Source organism: Ambystoma mexicanum, chromosome 6p (assembly GCF_040938575.1).
Source record: "Ambystoma mexicanum isolate Mex_15411 chromosome 6p, UKY_AmexF1_1, whole genome shotgun sequence".
NCBI classification, from domain to species: domain Eukaryota; kingdom Metazoa; phylum Chordata; class Amphibia; order Caudata; family Ambystomatidae; genus Ambystoma; species Ambystoma mexicanum.
Window position 1 is genome coordinate 1,017,424,756 of NC_090935.1, and position 25,414 is coordinate 1,017,450,169.

General features: G+C 42.9%; 1 protein-coding gene across 1 annotated transcript in view; it reads left to right on the forward strand.

The window, feature by feature from the left end:
• Nucleotides 1-25,414, forward strand: part of ADAMTS19 (ADAM metallopeptidase with thrombospondin type 1 motif 19) — a 2,156,963-nt gene that overhangs the window by 1,640,305 nt on the left and 491,244 nt on the right. The window contains exon 14 of the mRNA XM_069625625.1: nucleotides 19,458-19,585. Coding sequence (XP_069481726.1) covers nucleotides 19,458-19,585 — 128 coding nt within the window. The remainder of the gene's footprint in view (nucleotides 1-19,457; nucleotides 19,586-25,414) is intronic.

Consider the following 25,414-nt stretch of genomic DNA (forward strand, 5'->3'; position numbering starts at 1 on the left):
TATGTTACCACCACAGTTCACTCAGGGCTATCAGGTTGGCGAAGGAGAGGGTTCAGAAGAGCAGACGGGTCCCCTGTACAACATGCCACGTTGCTAAATGAACTAATAGAAGCTTTAGCAGAACCATCGGTAGTAGCGGTGGTTAAATGCCAAGCCCATACCCATAACACAGACGCAGTCTCATTGGGGAACGCGGCAGCCGACGCGGCAGCAAAAGAAGCCTCGTACTTCGATAAGACACCAACATCAGAGTACATTGTAAAAACAACCACAGCAGAACAACCAACAGATGCATACAATAACACGCCCATAGCACAATTGATAGAACTTCAGAGAAGGGCCCCACTGGAAGAGCAGGAGTTGTGGGGCAAACAAGGGTGTAAGCAATCAGCCACAGATCTCATTTGGAGACAGGAAACGACAGGCAAGGTAGTGATGCCCGCAGAATTATTAGAAGTAGCATTCCAACAACTACATTTTCCAGCTCACGTTGCAAAACACCACATTGCCTCAGATATTCAAGAGGATTGCTTTGTTCCTAATCTACATGAATACTTAACTAAATTTGTGATTGAATGTACTACACGCCAAACTTACAATTCAGGAATGACATTGCGAACTCTGCGTGGCACTTTGCCACGCCCTGCAGGTCCATTTAGAGAACTACATATCGATTACGCCGATATGGGAGAAAGATGTAACGGAGCAAGATACTTGATTGTGGTGGTATGCCCTTTTTCACGGTGGGTGGAAGCGGGCCCCTGTCCCCATCCTGATGCAAAATGTGCTGCCAAGTTCCTTGTGCGAGAAGTATTCTCACAGTGGGGAATCTGTGACGTGATCCGTTCAGACAACGGCACGCACTTTGTAAATGACCTCTTCAAAGAAGTGACCTCCCTTCTGGGGGTGAAACACAAATTATGTTCGATTTATCATCCAATGGCCAATGGAATTGTGGAGAGGATCAACGGGCTGCTCAAAAGCAATTCATCAAAATTATGCAGCACGTTGAAAAATAATTGTGTATATTGTCTGCCCCTAGCACTGTTCCAACTCAGAAACCAACCATGCAAGGACCATCATTTAAGCCTGCACGAAATTGTGACGGGAAGGAGAATGCACACACCGCTTTCCCCTGTTAGGAGGGCGTCTGATGCGCACAGGGCTGCCACAGTGCTGGGAGAAGAATTTAAGGAATACCTAACACAGCTAACGCGCGCAGTATGCAGCATAGCAAAACAAATTGTTTCACCATTTACTGAAGATGTAGCAACAGACACCTCCATGCCGACAGCAGACAGCCCAGATGGGCCTTTAATGCCAGGGGAGCAAATTCTTGTTAGAAACTTTGTAAGAAGGTGGAATTCACCAAGATTTCATGGTCCATACACAGTGGTGTACAGCACCCCAACTGCAGTTAAGGTCACAGGGTTAAAGTACTGGGTGCACCTCTCAGACGTAAGAAGGGCACACAGTGTTACACCTCCCCAAAATGAAACTGACTGTGTGGATGCCACCACTGGCACAGGTTGACATCATGACAATTGCAACTTAAGACAGCAAAGCAAAGGTTTTATATATTTCTCTCTCTCTCTCTTTCTTTTTCTTTTCTTTTCATATAAATCGTGTTGTTTTTTCTATTTTTTCCTAATTTATTCCATGATAAAATGAAAAGGAATTGCTACATGCCTAACTGAGTAAAGAAATGAAAAAGAAATTAATAATTGCAATAATTTTTCTTCCATGTGACTGAACGAATTTGTCTCGCCCACATAGGTTCAACATGAGCCAATGCGACGAAATGGCTGAGCAAGCTGAAATGTTAGATAGAAATAGGGATGCCACTAGGGCCATTAGATTAAATAATTTGGAATGTGTTATAAAATATGCTGCCATATTATTTGCAATAATGATGTTTTATCTTATTTGGTATAATGTTGTTTTATATGTGGCAAATGAAATGAACAAAGGGGGGAGCGGAACTGATATGACAAAACCAGGGTCTAAACTAATATGGACTGAAGCAACGGCTATTTTGAAGGACACTTATAGCATTGAATTGAATGATACAATTATAACTTTGCCCCTTGTACAATTGCACATAAACGAAACTGCTATTCCATTGTTGAATAATACTGGAGCCAAGGAAACAGAGCTTGGGTGAAATGCAAAGGATGATTAATATTGATTAACTGATTGTAGAAATACAAGCATGCGTACACACACTGCACCAGAAACCACTACTGAATACACACATGTCACAATGAACAACATAGATGAAGCATGGTCTAGAATATTCCCGCTGCAATATTCACTAGTTGGTACACAATTAAAAAACAGAAGGAGGAGAAAAAGAGGGGTGGGAAAAAACAGATACGATATTTATCATAACTTGGGGTTAGATGAAATAGAGGACCCCCGACACCCTGACCAATCAAACAAATGGTATTCAGACATGAGCACCGCAGCAAAGCAAGCAAGTAACGAAAGCTGTTACTTGTGCTCACTTATTCCTCACGCAACTGGAACCCCAGAAATGTTGATCCCACAGGAAGTACCCTTGTCTGAGGTCCAATGTTTGATTCATCTGATGCCGTGTAGAATAAAAAAGACATTTCAAGCACACACAGTCACTATGGAAAAATTGGAAAATGAACAAACTTGCACCAGCAGACGACAAGGAGTAATCTGCCTCCAGGAGCCATTTTTCGTTATAAAAGGCACAAGATATGCAGATGACAAGTGGCATGATGAAACGATTGAATGCAAAGCTGAGGGGCTTCGAGGGCTGCCAGATGAAACATACGAATGGGCAAAAGAAACGTGCATCCCCATCTGGACACAGCATATCACAAAGCTGACATGGGTCACAACCCTGGAGAGACCCATAAAGATTCAAAAGGAAATACCGCACAAACTTGCTTCCATGGAGAAGGGAAGGTGAACATGGGAACCGTGCGGCAGTGCAATAAGACTTTAATAATGCCAGTCATGAAAAAAGGCACTGCTGCATTAATGGACATATACTGGATCTGTGGCAAGCGAGCTTACCTGCATCTCCCAGCATCCTGGAGGGGCACTTGTGCCCTAGCCACACTTCACTCAGCACTAATGGTGATACCAGAGAGCCACGTCCAGTTTACAGCAAGGCCTTCGGCTGACACATCGACAGCAGGCCAATCGACTGACACATCGGCAGCAGGGCAATCGGCTGAACCATCGACAGCACCCGATGAGACAATCACAGAGCCCCCAGCATACAAACTATTGTCAGAAGAAACTTTGAAAACCAAGTTGTCACGCAGCAAAAGATCCAATTATATTTCGTCCAAATCGTCAGAACTCCTTGCTAAAATCCCACAACAGTATAAGCTTTTCTCATCTGCAGAAACATTCTTTGCATCGTTCCTAGCACCAGGCGTTCAAGCAAGGGCAAACGCGAAATGGCTGCAGATAACATGCTGGGAGCTCATCCAGCTGGCCAACGACACTGAAGAAGGATTCAACATCATAAAAATAGAGCTCCGTGCACTGCGCCTGATGACGATGCAAAACAGATATGTCTTAGATCTTATCACAGCGATGGACGGGGGTGTTTGCAAAAAAATTGGGGGGCGTGTTGCACGTTTGTACCAACTTCCGATGCTGATAACGGGACACTGTCACATGGGATAACAGCAGTGCATAATTTAGGAGAAAGAATGAGAGCAGAAGGCGCAGTAGACAACAACACGTAGTTCGACGACCTGTTCAGCTGAATACCTTCGTGGGTGAACATCGTAGCAAAGATAGTCATTGCCATCATAGTCTTTCTTCTTTTAATATTCTGTGTGTGCCAACTGGGACTAAGATGCTGTGAAAATAATATGCCTAATTCAGCAATGATGATGGTAACAGTGGGCCGACAGACAACGGTGGCTACCATGATAGATGCCCAAGTACAAACCGGAGAATACACCACACAACAATATAGGATGACTGCCATCTATAGACAGTATGGAGACGTGGTCGATAATCTACATTACACTACCATTAGAGAACCAAAAAACTTGCTGTGGTATAACGAGGTATGGATAGATTTAGATGGGGATGGTGGGATATACTTAATGGTCACCCCCGAAGAATATGCAAGAAGGGTAACAGTTTAAGAAGTGTGTGTAAAGCATGGATGCCAATAAAGGGTACACCTGCTTGGGATGAGGCTGTGGCTGAAGCTGATCGCTACCGAAGGGAGAACGGAAAGAACGAGATAAAGTAGTTTGTTACTTTAGATGTAACGAAAGGGGGGAATTTATGGGAGCGAGGCGTCCTCAGGCCCCCTCGCGTCGTACACTCCTCAGTACAAGGCTTGGACCGCGTGCCTCCGGTAGTGGTATTATTGCCCCTTGCCCTTATGTAAAGTTAACCACGGTTGACTGCTGCATAGATGGGACTACTGAGCAGGACACGGGGCATCCGTCTTTTGTGCCCCCTTTCGACTCCATCTGGGGTAAACAGGCCTCACTGCGATAGTACAGCAATGCTCAGCTCCCCTTTCCACTGCAGCAGCCAAGGACAGAGACACACACACACAAGGCGCGCAGGCAGCTGGCTGGCCCCCACCCTTGCACTCCCCATGCGAAGGAAAGCTCTGCGCTTCCATTCTCACGCTGAAGCTGGAGAAAAGTTGCAACAATCAATATGCTACAGTTTTCTTCCTCTGAGATCACTGTTTGCCTGAAAACCGGCATGTGAACCAGGATGAGCTAAGCACTTTCTGCTCGATTCGTCCTCATAAACGTGCAAGCCACCCACCCCCATTAGAACAATTTATTGCCATCCTGACCCTGCACCCCCTGTAAGGTATTTCTTTCAAGTGCCAGACCCTCACCTGTGCTGGGAAACCCACCCAACACACCCACTATTAACCTTAAGCATTTTTATTATTATATATGCTTTTACTTGCACTAATGAGTTTGAAACCTAGAAAGAGATGCGAAACATAGCCTGATTCTTTTACATGCACAATAAAGACCAAGAACTTCAATTAAAGCCACGAATGACCCAATTGTACTGACAATAATCATTGTGTGTAACTTATGTAGAAATGTGACAAGTAGCATAAAATGTTTTAAATAATGTGTCATTTAGTATGTAACAATACTAGCTTAGGTAGTGACCACAGTGACTGGACCCTGACCGGCATGGAGCGCAAGATGTTTGACGTCGGTCAGCTACTCAGCCAACCAGGAGGAAGAGATGCTACCCACACCTACAGCACCACACCGTCTGGCCAATCGGGTCCATTTAGTATTTTTTGTTAGAGTTACTTTAACTAATATAAATGTTGGCACTGATTTAAATGGGGTAGAGTTTTTTGGGTTATTTCCTAGCTGGAGAAATAAACCATCCTTTGAACTCTTGCAGCTGGGTCTCAGTGCCTCTTTCCCCGACAAGTGGTTTTGCCTGTTATTTTTTTTTTTCTCTCACACGTAGTAAGACGGGGCAAGGCACCTACATTTTTGAGAAGTCAACTTCAAGTTGCAAACAGTTTACACTTAAGTCTTGGAGTAATATCCCAAGCATAGAGTGATGAAGTAGTCAGACCTGGGCTCAGAAGGTAAGGTGATAGATTCATTGTGAAGCACAGTGAACAAAGAAATAGAGGACCACATAGGAAAGTGAAAAAAACATGCTATCTATTAAACACAAGTAATCATTAAGTTCAACAGACTACTAGTAAGTAAAATCTCTATTCAACTTATGTACATTCACAGTTTGGAAAAAACAAAATGGGTCACCTAGCACTCTAAAATTCCACATAGTTCGTCAGAACCATATAATCTGTAATTTAGCTAAATTGGGGAGATACCGGTTAAATACTAAACATGAGTAGTAATCCTTAACACACAAGAACTATGCTTTAAGATTCGATCCCTACCATTTCATTGTTCAGTCTGTTAGAGGCCGGTGATCTTATCAAGCAAGTTTTGTTCAAATTCACTGTAGAAAATTCCCAGTTAGTCATCCAGCTATGGAGGTGGTAAACTGCCATTTCCCAAGCCCCAGGTGGTTGTGCAGAGGTCCTCTGACCTAGGCTTCACTATCTATGGCCTCATTGGAAAGCTATTTCATAAATAAGGGTTTTAGGCCCAAAGCAAAGTCCAAGGCTCATAAGGCAACCGCAAGCAAGGTACCTCTGGCCTTAGACTCCGACTAGTGACTCTAGTGACTGCAGTGACACCATGGTACAGGGAAATATAAGGACAACGGGGCTCACTGTGTAGGAGCTCACCTAGGAGCAGTGCAGTGAGACTTTTTGTTCAACCTGGTCCTTAATACTGAAAATGGCATCAGAAAGTTTGCCAATGTTCCAGCAGAGCTCTGAGAATGCCAAACGTTTCCACTGATGAGATAGGCATGTGCGTTGGCAACTCTGCAGCCAGTCCCAACTAGATACATGCCAAACACAGACCTGTGAACAATTCCAACCTTCAGCAAGAAGTGGGTTCAGAGCTGAGCATCAGTCTGATTGGTTTCATCAGTTCAAATTAAGAATGTACCTAATTAGGGTCTTGCCAGTTGATTTGAAGACAGAGCTCCGGTAAGCAGGGGTCAGCTGGACCAATGATGAAATCAGCAGCAGTCCTCTGCCGAGCCTCCGGCAAACCTTCCTCTTCAGATGCTTGGATACTGTGGTTGATAAACTCATATGGTGCCAGGTCCTCTCCATTTATCCAGAATTTGAGCATTGTGCTGCCCCCGGTCACCTATGGAAAGGACGTGCAACCATCAAACAGGTGAAGGCTGTCCAATCAATTCTGTCCTGCAACAAGACACAGTGTGGTTGAAGTGTGGAGTGGGACATGACAGCCCCAAAACCCAGTCACCTCACACAAAGCACTACCGAGAGTAGAGGCTGGTTTTCCACAAAAGTGCATACCCGCATATGACAATGTCTGGCCTGCAGAAAAAGGAATATGGCAAACAAAGCAGGTGGCAGAAAGAAAAAAAAGTAAAAAAAATACAAATAAAAAAACAGTTCACTGGCACAAGCCTTCTCAATGCACATCACAAAGGTCACTGGCATGTTATTTAGAGAAATGTTAAAGCGATACAATCCTGTTCCTGTGGCACTCCACCGGGCCGGTCTTTAAATCGGGCTGTGCAGGCAGCTGCCTGACGTGCCAACTTCTAGGGGGCGCCGTCATCATCATGATTAATGCTGGTTTGTTGCAAATTAATGATAATTAATCAATTCTGACTGAATAATTTAATTGTAACTTAAATTTAATTGTAATTGTAACTAGTAACTATGTTTGGTTACTAGTACAAGTCCAACTGTACATACAAAAAAAGCAAGAAAACTCCAGTCAAAATCATCAGTTGCTCTGAGTGAGAGCACTGCATGATTCTGTCAGTCAGCAACAGTGCTGTGCGGGTGGCAATACCAGGGCTAGCAGACTGGGCACCTGGGGTCTGCAAGCCCCTGATGTTTCATTTTATGATCCTGCTAAGGGCTAAAAGCAACATTTGTTGCTTGTCAGTTCCCGGGCCCAGCCAAACCTGAACATACTTGCCTCCTGCTCAGCACAGGAGTAGTAGGTCCAGCAGCGCAAGACTGAGCTATCAGGAGGCCAAGCTCCAGTGAGGGAGAAGCCATCCGTGTCATCACTGTGGGCAAAAAGAGCGAAATCTGATGGAAATTAGTGAGGTGAGCAGATGGAGGGTGGCTGGACAAATGCGGGTGATGACGAGGGTGTGTGATTTGAAGATAAGGCCATCCTGTTGCTCTCAAAGCCAGGGGGAGTGTTTGTGCTGCAGCTCAGTTCGAAAATATTACACAATACAGTGCTTATTGGGGCAGAATAGTTTTGAGTTGTTCCACCACAGATGTTATATTCCTACTAAGGTAACGTAACCCAGGTTTCTGATCTATCATTAATAGGGAAGTGCAAATGCCTATAGTGACATGCTAAAAGTCAGGTGGTCCTCCAATGACCTCTTATGAGCTAACTGGAGTCTGGGAAAATCATCTTCTGGGTTGTTTCTGTGCAGAAAATCTGTTCCCCTGGTCTGTGATTTCCTAAATGTCCAAAAGCAGTTTTTGACAGGGTTTGGACAAGGGATGTAGTAAATGACTGTGTCGCTAATAAAACTTGGCTTGTTTCAAAATTTCAAAACAGTCATTTCCTGCAAAACTGTGTGCCTATTTTAATAAACATTGTGGCCACCCTCCCTAAGTCACATGATCAACAGTCACAACTGGTGGCTGGCGCACACACATAACTAAACTTAAACTGTGCAAGTCTTGTTGTGAGTCACATAATCACTTTATCACATTGCTTCGAGCTGCTTATGTGGCACTGTCATGGGACACTAACCTTTTCCCTTGTCTTGGTGGTGTTGTCTTTGGAACATATAAAAAGCAGTGCCCAGGCCTCTCCCTCAGCTGTGGTCTTTTAACCTGTACAGCCAATAATCAAGTAGAGAAGAGCTCTAGGGATGGCATTGCAATGCTAACTCGTGAACTCTGATCTCCCAGGAAACGTCCTGGCCAGCTTTCCACAAGGCAAGACAATCCTGGCCTTTTTCCAAGCAACAATTCATGCAGCCAGTAATTCCTCTGTCTGGTGCCACACAGGCTTCAGCCTTCAGGTGCACCGTGCACCAGTGCTTTACCAACATGAAAAACAAGTGAAAGGGACTATACTCGCCAGAAATCTGTCCTAGGGGGAGTTGTAAAGAAAAAGACTGAAGGAGGGAGTGGAGGGACATGAGAGGAGCACAAGAGAAGGAGTCTTAGAGACATTGGATGACAGCACTGCGCGAGTTTAAAATATGTGAAGGGTAATTCATGTAACCGGAAAGTGCCTGCCTCCCCCAATGGTAACTGTTCCCAAAATCACCAAAATCTGCTCAAATTTTGTGTTGAAGAAAAGAAAGATATACATTAGTTTTAAAAGTCCCGTATTAATGTAAAGAAGTTGAAGCAATGAAATTGCACAAAAATGTGTCTGGCACTCTTGCAGGATGAAACCAAGCTGCAAAGGGGATTTGATTATCTTTTTTGGTCCAGATTTTCTCTGATCCTTAACTCTCAGTGTTTTTCAAATTATTATGAAGGTGTGCATAGACATTAGCACATACGCCTCCGCTGTTCAGTGCAAAGACTCCGACAGCCACCAGACTTGCACACCGTGAGTCTGTGAGGGAAGGGTGGACACAGAGGGCGTCAAGCTCCTGAGATGCTGCTCATCCTATTGCAGAATGGAAGGCGCTACACAGGTTGGAGAACCTCCCTGGGGTTATGGTCTCTTCTCACTGGATGACAGAGATGCTGTGAGTCCTTCCTTGCATTGGGGTTGTTCTTTTGTATGGATTACTGAGGAGCTTTGCCATATGGCACTGTATGTTCAGCACCTTTTTGATTCTGAACATCCAATACATTTTTAAGGGTTTCTTTCTTAGTGGGCTAGCAGGGGGACTATTGTATTTGGTTTAATCAGTTATAGTAAATGTTAGTTTGAGGAGTGTATGCCTCTGTCATTTATGTCATGAATGCAGGAACTGTGGAGTACAAGCACTTGTGGTTAATGTAATTTACAGTCCAGGCAAACGCGCTACACATTCTTAAACTGAATACCTTTTGGAAGATCAGCCTCACAGATTAGCTCCGGCTGAGGGAGGTTCACTAGTGAACATATCAGAAGAGATATGCGTGGTTATCACTCAATGGCAAGATCATTGGCATTACTAAATGATGAACAAAGAGAGACGCAGGGTTCTAGCAACCCCAAAAACAAACAATGTTTTGCCATCTGGAGTCCTTGGTATGCCCACAGCCTAGAGGCATACTTCTAGAGCTACATTTGCTTGCCATTGATTCAAATCTAAATTACTAAACATGGGGCATTTGAACCAGGACAAACCACAGGCCATTTCCAGGGATAGCGTCATTAGCATTTTTAAAAATATTGTAAGGCATGAAATTTGAATAGAAGCATGCATGCAACGGAGGTGGGGGTTATATTTAAGCAATATAACCCGAGCGGTGGGGGCATTACCGACTCAGGGGCCCATAATGCCCCGGGGCCATAGTTATACTTAACGAAGGCCCCGGGGCATTACCTGAGTCGGTAATGCCCCCGCTGTAAGGGTTATATTGCAATTAGTACCCTGGCCCGCATTATGTGCGTGACCGGGGCGTTTCGGGACAGAAAAAAAAAAAACAACCAAGAAAATGGCCACCGGGAAAGGGAAAACAGGAGTCCGTTTTCTCTTTCCATGCGGCCTTCGGGAGCGGCCTTCCCAGCACGTCCGCTACCGAAAAAAAAGAAGCAGAAGGTAAGTGGGATTGGGAGGGCAGGAGGGAGGGAGGGGAAGGGGGAGAAAAAAAAACGTATCTTCGTCCCTGCCAGGGGACGATGGAAGCCTCCAGCTGTGTGGAGGTGCAGAGTCTCCACACTCCTGGAGGCTGCCATCGTCCCCCACCAGGAACACAGGCGCAAGAAGGTTAAGTGGGGTGTGGTAGAGAGGAGGGTGTGAAGGGGAAAAAAAAAAGATTACCCGAGTCCCCAGCGGGGGGCGGAGGCAGCCTCTCAGCCATGGGGAGGCTCGGAGCGGGAATGGCCCCGCTTCGAGCCTCCTCATTGGCTGAGGGGCTGCCAAGCCCCCCCGCCGAGGACAAGGCAGCTGGAGTCCGGGCCGAGAATGGAAGGATTCTTGGCCGGGTAAGGACCCGGCGAAAGCCAATCAGAATGCGTGTTGCATTCTGCTTGACTCTCGCCGGGTACTAATTTTTATTATACATTTCGACCAATTTTGTTTGTACATGGTATGGAGCATGAGTCAAAAACACATCTTCTTGGATAGCTTAATGGGTTGATCATAGGCTGTAGTGGTCTACTTTGAACCTGCAATACTTTCCAAATCTAGCACGTCTCCAGCGGTACAACTCTGGGGTTTATTAAAGGTGTGTCACTGGGTTGTGAAATAAGAAATGACAGCTACGCGCCTAGAGAAGCTTCTGTGAATGTTAATACACCGTATTAAAATTAGACAATAGTATTAACCAGATGGATCACAGTGACGAGTTTGAAACAAAGATTTTATTAGAAGAAATGTATGAACAGTAAAAGAGAAACACGAAATAGCCATCACATAATGAATGCACAAACAGTGTTGCTTCTAATTTATATGCTTGTTTTTAACACCTTGTTATTGATACTTCAGGGCTTCAGTCTACAGTTATTATCGGGGTTCGTATTTTTTGTTCCAGGTATTTAATGGTACTTTGGCACCACCTTTCTTCATAAATTATTGCATTGGAGTACAGATAGGATGAAGCTAGAATGTGAGGAAAGGGCCAGAGCTCAGAGTGTTTGGTAATGTATCAGTCCATTGACCGCCCATGGCAACCAAGGCAAGTGAAAGGACCTCCAAAGGAAAGGACCTAGTTTGGCACAGAGATTTATTTCAGGCAGGCCAGATCTGAACTCTCAGGACAGGAGGCAGGCCTCTCGGGCGTGCCACAGCACTAGATGTAAAGCTTTTAAGATCACTGTGATAGAGGGCAGTGAATCGTGGTTTTTGAGGCCTCTGAAGGTTACATTGGTGGTGAATGGAGGCTGAAGGACTGCATACCTAGGGAAGTCCACTGTACTTGAGTACAGGAACAGCATCAGTGCCTTTCAACTTTTTTAAATTAAAGGGTCCTCAAGATTCAAGTGGGCCTCCAGCAACTGCTCCCAGGTTGCCAGTCAGCACAGCAGTCTTGCAATGTATTAATTTCTCTATTTTCGTTCTGGGGCTTATAATTTGCACTTTGCAGTGCTTGCATTACAAGCTGCATTTTCTCTTCCCATCGTATACACAGATGTGTTATCACCTCATTTCCTTTAACACCGGTTCCTCCACATCAGCCAATTGCTGACAAAGAAAAAGAAGGGTTTAGTGCTCTTCACTGGGCATGTTGTAGATAGTGCAAGAAGAGTCATGTTGTAGGTGGAGATAGGTTAGAAGGGGTGTCAAATCCCATCCATTTCCATTAATAATGGGTGTTAAATGTGTGGGACACATAGTCAAACTACATTGAAAAGCATTACAACAAACCTGCAGCGAAAGCCCCTGTTTCAAGCTCTCATGCTAAAGCTCTTATTAAAATGCCTTGGCTTTATAGATAGCACTTTCAGCACAGCGCCACCTAATAGCCAAAGCTAAAAAGGGGGATGTGTTAAATCCTGGGAATGTCTGCCTGTTGTCTATGCTAAACACCACGGGCAAGATCTTTGCCTTCTTTATTTTGAAGCACTTACAGAAATGGGTTGACTCAATTGGACTGTTACATAGTTCCGAATGGGTTTCTGGGCAGGGGCTGTACAAGGGTCAACATAAGAAGGATTGACTTGTCAATGGAAAAGGCGGGAACAAGAGGTAACCCAGTTTTATATGCTATGTACATTGACTTCTAAGCTGCATTTGACTTGGCGAGCCAAGCAAGGTTGTGGACAAAGTTGGAGTATTGCAGTTGCCTAGGATATATCTTGACATTTCAGGAACACTGCATATGAATAATACTGTTCATGTTAGGATGGATGGTGAGGGGGCCTTGACCAGTGCAATGATGATAGAAAGAGGTGTTAAACAAGGCCCCTTTACTATTTAGCATATACCTGGCTAATCAGTTTCTGATGTTAACTGAGGCAAAAAGTTGGCCACCGCAGATAGATGGTCAGCATTGCCAATCCCTATGCTGGCAATCTAGTACTCCTTTATCACACCATAATGGGCCTAACTAGATCCATCAAGGTATTGTGGCCATGTTCTGAGGATCATTATTTGAAAATAAATATGAATATAACTGAAGCAATATTAATTAGTGCAGTCAGAGTGATGAGACAAAGTATACATGTTGATGAAGTCACAATTAAGTAAGTTGATTCCTATGAATACCTTGGTGTTGAACTGGAGCCCAAAGGGGGTTGCTTAGATTGTATTAGCACAAAGAAGAGTAAGGCAAGACAGATGACTGCACTGCTCGCACAATTTGTCAATCGAACGGGTTGATACACATATGCTGGTGCTAGGACCCTGTATGATCCATGTTTAGTACTAGCAGGTGTGTATGGACTAGAATACATTACTGTTGAAATGGGAGATTGGTTACAGAAACTGGAGGTGAAATATTGGAGGAGAGTTTTGGGCTTGCCTGACGCTGTCCCTTCGGCCATTATTTGATTAGAGCTGGGCTTAATCCCCCTGGAGGCTATTGTTCAGAAAAAACTAGCCCTGTTATACTTAAAAGTTAGATATGCTCATTCTGGATAGCTTCTACATTAGTTGGGTAATATGATGATGGCCGAACAAATGGATAAGTATAGTATACGGGCAAAATTAGCGCTCTTTTTAAGGAAATTGATTGGTGCCCCAATTGGGCAGAGAATTATTATGACAATAAAAGAACCTTAGAAAAAAGCTTAGAACTGTGGGATTGGGGACGCAATTTCACCCACCTTAGTACATTAAAAATACATGGGTTTGTCTCTGACCTAAGTTATTCATCTAGTTTGTATTTGAAAGTATGTACTTCCAAAAATCTGAGATTTATTTTTATTATTGTGCTTAAATCGATTACTCACTTTAACAACCATGAGCCATCCATAAAATTACCCGAAAGGAAAGATTTTGTAGACTGGGGTTGAACAAAGCTATGCTTGAAACATATAGCCATGTGTTAACAGAGTGCAAAGTAATGGCCACTGAATATGTTCGTTTAATGCGGGATCTGATTTTTGATTTGGATTTTATCAGAGGTGAGGTGATCTGGTCTTGTCTAAAATCACCCAGTCTACCTTTGAAGAACCATAGGGTTTGGTTAACGTTCATACAAAAGTTAGGAGATACATGATTTGAAAGTGGTATTTTAAATGCAAATTAACATATGCTGTCTTGATTAGGATGAATTGAATGAGAGTAATATGAATGATGATTATTTTAAATGATGATGTTATATAAGATGTATAATTTTGTATCTGTGTAAAGTAATGCATGTTTGGGTAAAGAGTTTAGTCCTTTCAATCTTAACATTTTGTGTGTATGTATGTGTGAAGTTTGTATTAACTGAAACGCATAAATAAATAAATACATAAATACATACATTATTGTCTTTATACACCCATGTATTTTCACCTTTCACCTTTCACCTTTGTCAGGGGCTGATGGCAAATGTTCAAGTGCATGCACCACTGCTAGAGACTTACAACAATGGCCTGTCTTTGGGTGAAAATCTGTGTACGAAACAATCCTTTGCATACAGAGTTTAAGGTAGCTCATGGATTTTATGCAGTAATTAAGTGATCAAGAAATGCGTATGCACATTTATCTTGAATGCACCTTAGAAAAGTACACGTCTGTGAGCAGCTGGAGCCTGACATTCTTCCTCAAGCTTTCCTTCCCTTGATCTAGGTACAGCCTAAGTGTGTGGATGTATTGAGGGCCTGTATATACAGTGTGTGGGCATGTATGCAGTGAGAGGTTGCTGTGGGTGTTTATGCAATGTGAGAGTGCATGGGCTGTGTGAGTGCACATGAACACTATGCGGGTGTTTATTCAATGTGCGCGTGTGTGTGTGTGTGCTGTGTCAGGGTGCGTGGACATTGAATGGATGCATGTGCGTTGTGCTCGTGTATATGCAGTAGCAGTGTGTGTGTGTGTGCAATGTGAGCAAGTATGTGAATTTTGGGATTGCATTTGTAGTGTGAGACTGACTGCATGTGTAGAGTCAAGGTGCATATGCAGTGTGAAGGTTTGTGCGCACTATGTGCATAAATACTTAAGTAGTTAGATTATACGTGAAGGGTCCGCATGTATTTGAAGTGTGAAATTGAATTTGCAGTGTGAGTGTGTGTATGTGTGTGCAATGTGGAGCCTGACTTCTTTCCTCACAGGTGTTCCTATTCTGGATTATTTTACCAACAACAGTGGTTTTCTTATGAAATGTAACATTATGGATAATTGCTATCCCTACCCATTCGCCATAGACTTATAATGCACTTTTATACGTCAAAGACAGAGACAATGGCAAGCACTTGCCACATGGGTAGTGCCATGCAAAATGGGTCAGTGAGTACGAATGACTGCAAGCTTTGGGGGGCACGTCTGCTCAGTTCCCTTTCAACCTTCGACTGTTCAGTATAAGTTTGTTAGATCCCCAATAAACCTGGCATGACAACCGCATTTCAGGGGAGCCACTAAGGGTGGAATGAGAGTTAAGGGAGGGTCAGAGCTCAGGAGAATGGAAGCACGAAGCCACATTACCATCTCTGAGGTGAGGAAAGGTGGTGGCATGCGCAATGAGTGCACAGGGTTTAGGGGCGGATAGGGTGTGACCACAACACGGCAGAGTGGTTGGAAAGAGCAACTACAACATTTGCCTTTAGCAACTCACATCTGCAAGATCCTAAATGACAGCACAGAAGCTGCTGTCCACGTTCTGTTGATATCTGGGCCACCAGTGCCAAAGCTGGCATGAGTGTGGAGATGGGCAAAGCATTATTTGTATGCCTCCATAAGTGAATGCCATCCTGGAGCATCAACACTCTGTGTCATTGGCTTTGGAACACAGAGGTGGTGGAACAGCACCACCAATCAACCAGAACTAAACATGACTGATCAACTCGTGGTAGTTTTGCATATGCTGGACTATGCTCTTTAGTGACTGCCATCCCACCTACCACTAACATCTGACAGTTTACAAACAACAGGGACACCCTTTCCTTGGATTAAGGTGCTTACTTAAGCAGCTTAATGGGCTTCAACCTGGTTAACCCCACACAGGCATGCTTCCTCATCGGGCCAGGAAGAACACTCCTGGGTATGTAACAGATAAGGACTCTACTTGGTACACACAGTAGTTTCAATGCCTCTCCCTTCCTGTCTATATCAAATATGCATTTCCTTTTGCAAACGATGAGCATGTCATTATACATACTGACTCAAAAACAAAGGGAGCAAATAGAGCAATTAAAATTCCTGTTTAACTAAACCTGTAGAGTCCTTTACACACCACAAAAACAATCAAATACTACTTCAGACGTGTATTCTTTCCTGTGTTCACCTACCACATCTTTACCTTTCACATTTAAATGAGGCACAGCACTTTTTACCTATAAATTAAGGTTCTCTGTCAAGTGGCCTAGAAGTGAAGGGGCCTACCTTGTCTTAAAGTCTAGTAGCCCTCATATGAGTGTGCCGACTAATGGTATACGTATTGCAAATATATCATGCCCCTTTCTTTTATAAAGAAACAATCAGTTCTTTTTATTTGGCTAGCACCGTGGGGAAAACTCGTTTTTGAAGCATAAAAATATGTATTAATCTGAACATTACAAAATGAAAGCTAGGGAGAATGGATTTATTACAGCCCAGCCCCACTGAGCATGACACTCGGCCTTGTGAGGCAAGCAGAACCTTCATTATTGGGAAACATGTTCTAATCAAGATGACCATGTTGACGATTGTGGGAGTAGAGAGAGAATGAATAAGTGCAGGTCTGGTCGAAGAAGATATTCGAATTGGATGAACTGCACACAAGGAGCAACAGAACCAGCTCCAAATATAACCTTGTTTGCTGCTATAAGGTCATGATTGGAGGCAGGGGTGTTACTAGGTCTGGAAAAGGTCCGGAGCTATGCTAATATGATCTATGATAAAGCACGCATGCAAAGTGTTATTACGTGGCTAGACAGGCATGTTGGGGCAGCCAGTCTAGCCATGTATTACTGTCTCATGACAGGTTTATTTTTTCCTGGGCAACTATGATAAAGCAAAACTGTTACGTGTTATTAGGTGGGACTAGACACTAGCCTAGTCGTTTAATAATGTGGCATTCCATTTTCTTTTCTTCTGGGCATCTTTGGAGATCAAAGAACATGTGCTGTAACTTCTGTTGAAGATATGGAGCCATGACAATAAAGTCAGTGAGAACCAGCTTTTTCCATCACATTACAAAATGGTTCTTGACACATAAAAGTCAGGGTTGCAGTGTTTCAAATGAAGCCAGAATAAACACCTTACCCCAATGTAGCGCAGATGGAGTTTTTCAGACTGCACTAGACCTATTTTACAGACATGCCTCCAACACATTTTTTAATGGAGATGTCTGCCCAGTTGGAAGACAGAAGCAGGGAAGCACAGGTGATCTATGGACTAAAATGTATGGACGTGATCTTGCTGCACTAATACAAAACTGGCTTCAGGAAGACAAGCTCTGATTGCCAGAACAAGGCAGCCCCTCGGTATGTCAGCATGTCTCTTCATCCGCTTCACTTTAACAGGAACATGCATGTTTAGAACAAAAATACAACATTTTGCTATCTGTGCTGCATTTCTCATCATTTCATTTGACAAACAAAAACAGGCTCTGAATGATGCTCAAAGCCAACAACATGGATTATCACCACTATCACCAATGCATGGCCCAATAAACTAATTCACTAGCCTATGAGGTATTTGTCATCAATGGACAACTAAAACATATATTCTGGGTATTCTGCATTCTCCCATGTTGTTCATGATCAAACAATATAATAAAATGCCAGATGTATGTTTGTCCCATGCAGTCGTGTGCAGTAGAGAGTGCCCGCTTCACCTGTTTTCACTGCCAGAGGGAGCAGGGCCAGATGTATATTTGTCCAATGCAGTCATGCACAGTAGAGACTGCCCACTTTGCCTGTTGTCACCGCTAGAGGGAAATGTTGCCTTAGGATGTATAGTGGTCCTTCTGTTTTAATGAAAACCTAAAAAGAAAAAAAAATGAATAATTCTATGTAAATGAATTACAATCAATCACAATCAAATATACCACATACTATATTAACATGTCTCTACTCATGCACTGTGGCCCATGTACACATGGTTTTCACACTATTATATATAAATGAAGTCACTGTTGAAAAAGCAATTCTGTGCCCCCCAACTCCACGGTCAGAGAACACCCCTATTGCCCTATGGCAATGATTAATCATGTCTGAAAAACACATGAAGTGCTTCAAACTGTTTTGTATGAGGCTGACAAATAGGTAAAAGAAAATACAGTGCAAAAGAAAATCAACAGCCACAGTCAACACCAAAGAAATCAGAATTTTAGCAAAAGAAATATGGCAACAACATCACATCCCACATTACCACATCAGGCAGTGTTTTTACATGAGGGGCAGGGGTCTAGAGCCCGGACTTCAAAGTTCCTACCAGGGCAGAGAATGTTTTGCAAGCAGGCCCTGAACTTGGAGAACACCAAGAACCTTCAGGAAAGTGGACATTGGGCATGAAAGTTTGGTCATCAGAGTACCCATCACAGTCCCCTCCCCTGCTTTCTTCCTGTATTATCTGCAGTAAAAAGGATTACTGGGGGACATCATGTTAAGGATTGGGCATCAGAGGCAAAGAACTAAATAAAACAAGAGGGTGACTGTGTTGTTCAGCAAAAAAAAAAAGATGAATTAATTTACGGACTGATCACTAACTCCTTTAAATAATGGTATGTCATGATTAAGAGGGTGAAAGATCTTAATGGCATTTAGTGGTACACAACTAAGTTTGCTCTTCTATACTACCTTTCAATTGAGTAAATCATCCACATGTGTTAATCCTTAGAGCAAACCTAGGAATGGTCGGCAAGCCTCATGTATCTTGTTAATACCGAGTATCTGCTTTGGTGAATAGAACTAAAACTGGCATAAGATACCACTTTTTCCAGGCTTAAGTATGACTTTGGAGGGGGCTTTTGTCACTTGGCCCCAATATGTGTTTGATACAGCTCTTTGTTGTCGATATGAACTATATTGTACATTCGTCTTCTTCTTTAATATTTGGTAGAGTTTGAAACCCACCATCTGGGATTCAGGCCATACGCTGATTTAGAGTCCACGAAAAGTCGTTCTCCTGTTTAAAGGCAAATGGAAAGTCAGAAAGGGGAGGACATATCGAGCATTTGTTAGCAGGGCAAGAGCCCCTAGTAATTGTATGTGGGCAGGGATGGCAAACCACACTCCTTAGAAATTCCTGAACCAAAGAATGAACTAGAAGGGCACGTCAATCCTTTACTACTAATCAGTGACATGCAGGAGGTTTGTGGAAAAGTGAAGGATGGTGGGTATGTCTAGTGCATTAACTCTGATTCAGCATTTTATCAAGAAATACATATGTTATTGGTCACTCCACAAAAAACTGAATATGCACATTTATCTGCTGTGATAACTCTTATTTCCCTTTAATCAGTTATACTTTGGGAAAGTTGAGCATATTAGTTGAATTACACACTCTGGAAGGAAAAGCAAGCAGGCATGAGAACATTTGTTGTTGTCATACTACATTCATTTGCACAGTTATTTATTCACAGTTACAGTGTTTATTTCAAGCAGTAGAGTCCTCTGATGTTTTTCCTTTCTCTTTCCTTCCCTTCCCAATACTTTCTCTAGAGAAGCCTTGTTCATTACTGTGCTCTCTTGCTGGAAAGGACCAACCAATTCTTCTAGCTGAAAAGGTGATGGATGGAACATTGTGCGGCCCTCATGGAACAGATATCTGCACAAGTGGCAGATGTCAGGTAATGAATGAGGCAATTCCTAATATACAGTATTTTCTCTCTCCATGTGTGTGTGTGTGGCTATGTGTGTGTGTGTGCGTGTGTGTATGTTGTGATTGGAACAGTTGTAGATAGCCTATGTCTATGGACACAAGATTGGTCACTGCAAGTATATTGCCAGAGTCTGTAGTCTAATGTTATATGCTCACTGTTTTCTGACGGAGGTTCATACACGTAGGTTATGTACCACAACTGCGGTCAATATTTAATTTATGAATTCTTTTAGCTATTTGTAAAGAGAAAGTTCAAGTTTGTAGTTGTGTTTTTGCTAGGTTTCAGTATGTACATTATAATTAATCAGCACAACACTTTGAAAGTTGAAAAGTGCAATGCGTTCCTAGATTGAGGCCATCATTGTAAACATCTCCATTATAGCCACTCGAGTCCTATTCCTACACGTAACCCATCCATGATCCAAGTCGCATTCCTGCTCTGAGGCCAATGTCTGTCCTGAGAGTTATTGCTGTTCTACGGCTCATTACTTCCCTGAGGTTCAACCATGAACCTTGGCCCATCCCTGCTCTGAGTGCCTTTCCTGCTCGAAGACACATCAATGCTCAAAGCCTACCTCTGATGCAGGGTCCTTCCCACATCTCCAACTGAATGAATGTATGTGATGGAACATAGAAATGGGAAATAGCTAATCTATAAACCAGGGTCATAGCAAGAAACATTATCATGCTATATGATCATGAAAGGCAAATCAATAGAAAGAGAAAGCATCTAATGGTTCAGCACGTGGACAGGTCATGGAGAATTAAGATAGGTGATACATGTGAGTGCTTTGAAGAGGCCATGAAGTTGGAGACGTACATCAGAGCAGTTTTTGTGGAGTGACACGAGTGGAAACCTGCTTATAGAGGGTCTCGAAGGTTGTGGATGTCTAAGAAATTGGTAAGATGGGCGAGCACAAACCTTTCCAGCTCTTCTGCTTCCAACCTCGTTGGAGTGAGGACCACTGCCCCAGGTAAGTCAAGGCCTTAAGTCTTTAGACCAACATAGCCCCCATTTAACCCCCAACCTCCAAGGATAGATAGTCCTTCCTTTCTTCACCTTCCCATCCTTCTCCTTCACCCTCCACCTGCCCGCCCAACAGAGGCCCTGATTTTTGATGCTGGGGGTCTGGACACCCAGAACAGCAGCACCAAACTAAGGCCACAACAAAGCAAGAGGAAGCTCTTCTGCTTCCAACGTTGCTGCAGCTAGGTCCCCCGCTCCAGGTCAGTCAAGGCATTAGGACTTTAGACCCCCTTAGCACTTCTCTCACTCCCTGACCTCCAGTGATCAAGACCCTTCCTTGTCAAGCAGTATTGGTGTTCCAGGTCACAAGACACGGAACACCTTATTTAAAGCCTTTTCCTAAGGCAGCCTTGCCCGAGCAGTTGGTTAAGGGCATTGGCAAAGGGTGCTTCCCTGTGGGCACCTAGCACCCCTGTTTGCCTGTTCTCTCTAGCATCCCAGCCTTGCCAGGTCTCGTCTTCACAGCCTACGGCTACAACCAGGTAGGAGACTATGGCATTTATGCACTGCTGCATTTTTCATTCTCAATGTCGTGTTGTTCTACTACATTGCATTTTCTTCCCACAGTGCTTCTGGGCTGAGTTTGCATTTTTCAGTCTTGCTGTTGTATTGTTCCACTACATTGCTTTTTCTTCCCACAGTGCTTCTGGGTTGGGGTTGCCTTTTTGAATCTCGCTTTTCTATAGTTACACCACATTGCATTTTCTTCCGTCAGTGCTTCTGAGTTGGGTTTGCATGTATCTATGTCACTGTTGTGTCATTCCACCACATTGCATTATTTTCCCACAGTACTCCTGGGTTTGCATTTTTCAATCTCATTGTTGTGTTGTTCCACCACATTGCATTTTCTTCCAACAGTGCTTCTGGGTTGGGTTTCCATTTTTCAATCTTGCTGTTGTCTTCCAACACATTGCATTTTCTTCCCAGAGTACCACTGAGTTGTGTATACATTTTTCATCCCATTAGGATCCAGGTTGGAGGCTATTCCTGTTGTGAATAGTGCTATAGCTACATTGGGACTGTTTCCGCTATTTGTCTTAGCTCCAAGATCAGAGGTGCCAACCGGCACACCAGAAATGCTCCCACTCCCCCAGTCATACTTCACCCTTGCATGACACCTCCACCCACCGAATCTCGCACCAATGTGAGGACTCGTCAACCCCCCCTTCTAGCCAAGACCCCCCTTCTTCAACACCCATCTGAGTACCCTGCCTCTCTTCCCCAGGTTGCCTTCAGGTTCACCCCTATTGAATGCTTCTGAGTCAAGCCTTTATGATATGCTCTGCAAGATCATTTCCAAGCAGGTGTCTGTCTCAATGGAACGTCAAGCACACCACCACAACAAAACTTTACCTATCCTGCATGGGTACTGCCCACTCACCAGCATACCTCTCGATAAACATTACTTGAATTCACATACCCAAAACACGCATCACCTTCTCCACTAGAATACAGCTGAGACCCACACAACATTGTGACCATTCTGACTCTCCCACTCCCCTAACAATCTATCACAGCACCCATTCTGTGACCTGACAACTATGGGTAGCTGCTAGGGGCCTAGCCACACCCTACCTACCTTTGTGATGGCTAAAAAGGAACACATGCATTTAATGAATCCTTTTGACACCTCTTATATCTCTGACTATGTTCTTCAGAAGGACATTCAACCCCACCGCGCTCTGAGGCCATACCAATGGCAGTAGTTGCGATACAATTGACACATAACATAACATAACATAACATAACATAACTTAGAAGGGAGACAGGTGAAACATTTGCTGGCAATTTCAGTTAGCCCATTGTTTTTTTTTAGGAGAGGGATGACTGTGGCTGTTTTGAAAATAGAGGGAAAGCAAGTGGAGTCCTGAACTGTCCTCTAGTCTCTATGTCAAATTGCCAAACTGTCTCTCAGCCATAAAATATTGAATGGCTTTGCACTCTATGATGCTAAACTCTTCCAGAACAGAGGAGCTCTTCTTCTCTGCCAAATACTATAAACTCCTGCCCTTCCTATCAGTTTCCACCTGACACTCTCCCCAACTGCTCTATTGCTAGAAATCTCTGCATCATCTATGACTCCTCTCAAACAATTTCTACTTTCATCTCCAAACCTGAAATGACGGCTCACTTCAGCCGTCTCAATATTAGGAAAATCAGACACCTCCTTCCTTCCAACACTGCCAAGCATATCTTAACCACTCCTGTCTTCTCGAAACTGGACTACCATGGCAACTATGCATTCTTACCTCTATATAAGTTCATTATCTTCCTTATCAGGACTCTCTTTGAACTCCCTCACTTCACACCTATTTCGTCTCACTGTAATCAGGCTAGATGCCTGACAATGCAACATAGGGCCTAATTTAAATGTCTTCTCCTGGTTCACAAGTCTATCCATGAAAAGGCACCACTGTATCTATCCTCCTCTATCCAACTCTACAAGCCTTCTGATAATCTCTGCTCTGCCTCCTCGACTACCCTTGTGGCACCTCACCCTCCCTGTGCTTACTCTTGCTTCCACTTCTCTATTCTTGCTCCATTTGCATGGAATTCTCTTCTTCAGACATCCGAAGAACAGTCCACAACCATTTGTTCACAAGCAAATTGAAAGCCTACCTCCTTATCCCAGAGTTATCCTCTTAACCTACCTCTCGTTTGCCATAAAGCAGTTTTCCATCTCCTCTAACATGCCTCTGTCCCTCACTTTCTCTTCCTCCACTCTAACCCTTCTTCCATCATGGTCACATCCCTAACACAGATGACCGTACCACCTACCAGCACTTACATATGTCTAATGTTGGTTGTCCTTAATCTATGGAAGTCCACCCGTGTATTTTCCATGGTGACTATTCCATTTACTCCCCACCACAACTTGGTCAGAATGTCACTCAAACTCACCACATTGTAAGAAGCTCACTGCTCCCCTGTCAAATCTGATATCTCATCTCTTGTATGTTTTTTTAGATCAAAAGTGATTGTTCTTCTGGTATATACATGCATAAATAAATACAATATGAATACACTTTAGTTAAGACACAGTTATGGTGAGTCTGCTCAATAAAACAAAACCCTAAATTCAATGAAAAAACTTTAGTTGAAGTGACAGTAAAGTGCAGTTTTAAAGCAATAATACTCCCAAAATTCGTCCTGAGTTGAAGCTATGCCACCTTACCTCCAAGCCCCGTGTTGTACTGCTTGTTAGCACAATGATGGCATCACAAATTACATCATTTACATCTAATATGACATCATCAATGACATCACTGGTGACAAGAACTCACTGATGACATCAAAGATGCCATCACTAAAGACATTACATTAGTTGGGAGAATGATTTAGAGGGAACAAAACCTTGCTTTGTTGTAAGTTATATCATTCAAATATTGTAGGGGTACACGTGTGGGACATTGTTACACATATGCAATATGCTCTGTCAGTAGTCATGAATACTTGATTAAAAGGGGACACATATTTTCCAAAGAACAAAAATAATATGAGAATACCTTTTGAGAAGACCATTCTTCTGATATTCTACATTTCAGATACACTACAAAGAGCACAACTTTAAAGGAGTGCTATGAAACCTGCTCAACTTTCGTTAAACTAGTTTCCTTTTTTCCTCAATACATGTAAGTGTACTAACTTTTTAGGGACTTTTGCAGATTTTCTTTTATAAGTAATGGTATCCAGTTATATTTTCGAAAACACATTTTCGACATGCCATTTTGTCGACACAAAAATGCTGACATTTTTTTTCCGAATGTATTCATTTTTATTTTATATGTTTTATTTTTGTTTGGTTAATTTAAAATAAGTGTCAATAAAAATAAAATATGGGTTTTGGGGGGAACCCCCATAAAAAAATAAAAATAAAAAAAACATTTGAAAAAATATTGTTTCAGCATTTGTGTGTCATTTCGCAAATGTGACCTTCGAAAATATCACTATATACCTTGAAACAGGGGTTTTAGTTGAACTGAGACTTGTGTTGTGATATAAAAAAGGACAGTTGTCTGATATCTGCCATTTTTCCTTTTTTCACTATACTACTCTGCAGAGAAGTTATACATTGGAAACTCAGAACATTCAGTTTGTTGTATGCTATGCTCTGAATGACTATAGTGTGGACTTTTTTACATATGCCTTCAGCCATGTGGACTGTCTATTCACATTCTCTGAAAGTCTAGGTTACCAATGTAGGTACCTAATTTTCTCACCCTTGATAGCATGTAAAGGGATTTTTATAAACAAACAAAGGTGTCCTTTGTATGTAAATACTTGTTCAATACTGTGGAGTCATGTCTTTAGACTATCATGTTAAAATGTACAATAATGTTTGCTGGCAAGAAAACACAAACATTACACTTATCTCCATTCAGTTTATTTTTTAAAGTGAAGATTATTTTGCAAGAATAGCACATTAGACTCACTTTACAGGTGATCCATTTTAAGACTGATAACATTGAATGGATCATGCCATATGTGATGTATTAAGTGTTGTCAAGGGTGCTTCTATTAGTGATGCTGCGTGTGATGTCATCAGTGAGCTAGTTTTCAGTGATGTCATTGGTGATGGCACAAGTGATGTCATTGTCGATTTCACAGTTGATGTCATAATGCTGGGCCATGTGATTTTATCGGTTATGCCACCTGCCAAGTCATGTCGGATGTCATCAGTGTGCTCATGGGCTGTGCAACAGGGCTTGGAATATCTGGTGGTGTAGCTTCCAAGTCTAACCAAAGTTCGCGAGTTTAATTGTGTTACAA